This window comes from Fulmarus glacialis, unplaced genomic scaffold, assembly GCF_000690835.1.
Source record: "Fulmarus glacialis isolate BGI_N327 unplaced genomic scaffold, ASM69083v1 scaffold25935, whole genome shotgun sequence".
NCBI classification, from domain to species: Eukaryota; Metazoa; Chordata; class Aves; order Procellariiformes; family Procellariidae; genus Fulmarus; species Fulmarus glacialis.
This window is the reverse complement of record NW_009215301.1, coordinates 540-1,254: the sequence shown is the minus strand read 5'-3', so window position 1 is coordinate 1,254 and position 715 is coordinate 540. Positions and strand designations below refer to the sequence as shown.

At 67.3% G+C, this 715-nt stretch overlaps 1 protein-coding gene across 1 annotated transcript in view; it reads right to left on the bottom strand.

Moving 5' to 3' along the window:
• The window catches only part of LOC104077611 (collagen alpha-3(V) chain-like), a gene marked incomplete at both ends in the record, with an annotated part of 2,675 nt that overhangs the window by 1,602 nt on the left and 358 nt on the right, over nucleotides 1-715 (bottom strand). Inside the window, 2 exons of the mRNA XM_009578898.1 lie at nucleotides 41-94; nucleotides 576-683. Of these exons, the coding sequence (XP_009577193.1) occupies nucleotides 41-94; nucleotides 576-683 (162 nt within the window). The remainder of the gene's footprint in view (nucleotides 1-40; nucleotides 95-575; nucleotides 684-715) is intronic.

Genomic DNA, 715 nt, shown 5'->3' with positions numbered 1-715 from the left:
CCCCTCCTGCAGCCACGATACCCCCAGCTGCCCCACTCACCGGCAGACCGGGGTCCCCGCTGTCACCCTTCTCTCCAGCAGCTCCGTCCAGACCCTGTGACACAGGGGAGGGTGAGCACCCACCCAGCCGAGCCCCCCCGGGCCCACCCCAAGCTGTCGGGACACCAGGAAGCACCGGCAAGGCAAAGCGGGGAGAGAACCGCAGTGTCCTGGCACCTCCCAACCCCATCACCACCCCAGGGTGACAGCAGCAGGTGACACCGGAGTGCCGTGGGGGACGTGGGGACTGGCTCCAGCCCTGGGGAAGCCCCAGGAGTGGGGCTGCTTCTGCTCTGCAGCCCCTCTAAGGGGCGAGCAGGGGCTACTTCCCCGCACGCCAGGGGGTCCGGTTTGGAAAGCCGATGGGACCCTGCAGAAAGAATGGGACACGAGCGTGGGACTGGGAGGGAGCCCCAGACCTTCTCCGTGCTGGGAAAGCAGAGGGAAAGGGATTAGAGCCTGCAGGGCTATCGGGGGGGAAAGCGGGGGCTCAGGGCAGCGTCCCCTTGCCTCTCAATGCTCACTCCTCCCCTTACCAGGTTGCCTTTGGCTCCGTCCTCTCCTGGTGGGCCCTTCTTGCCAGGGGGTCCAGCTGCTCCCGACTGCCCCGCATCTCCCTTCTCCCCCACATCTCCTTTCACACCCTGCGGCGGGATGGGGGGGCACGTTAGAGCAG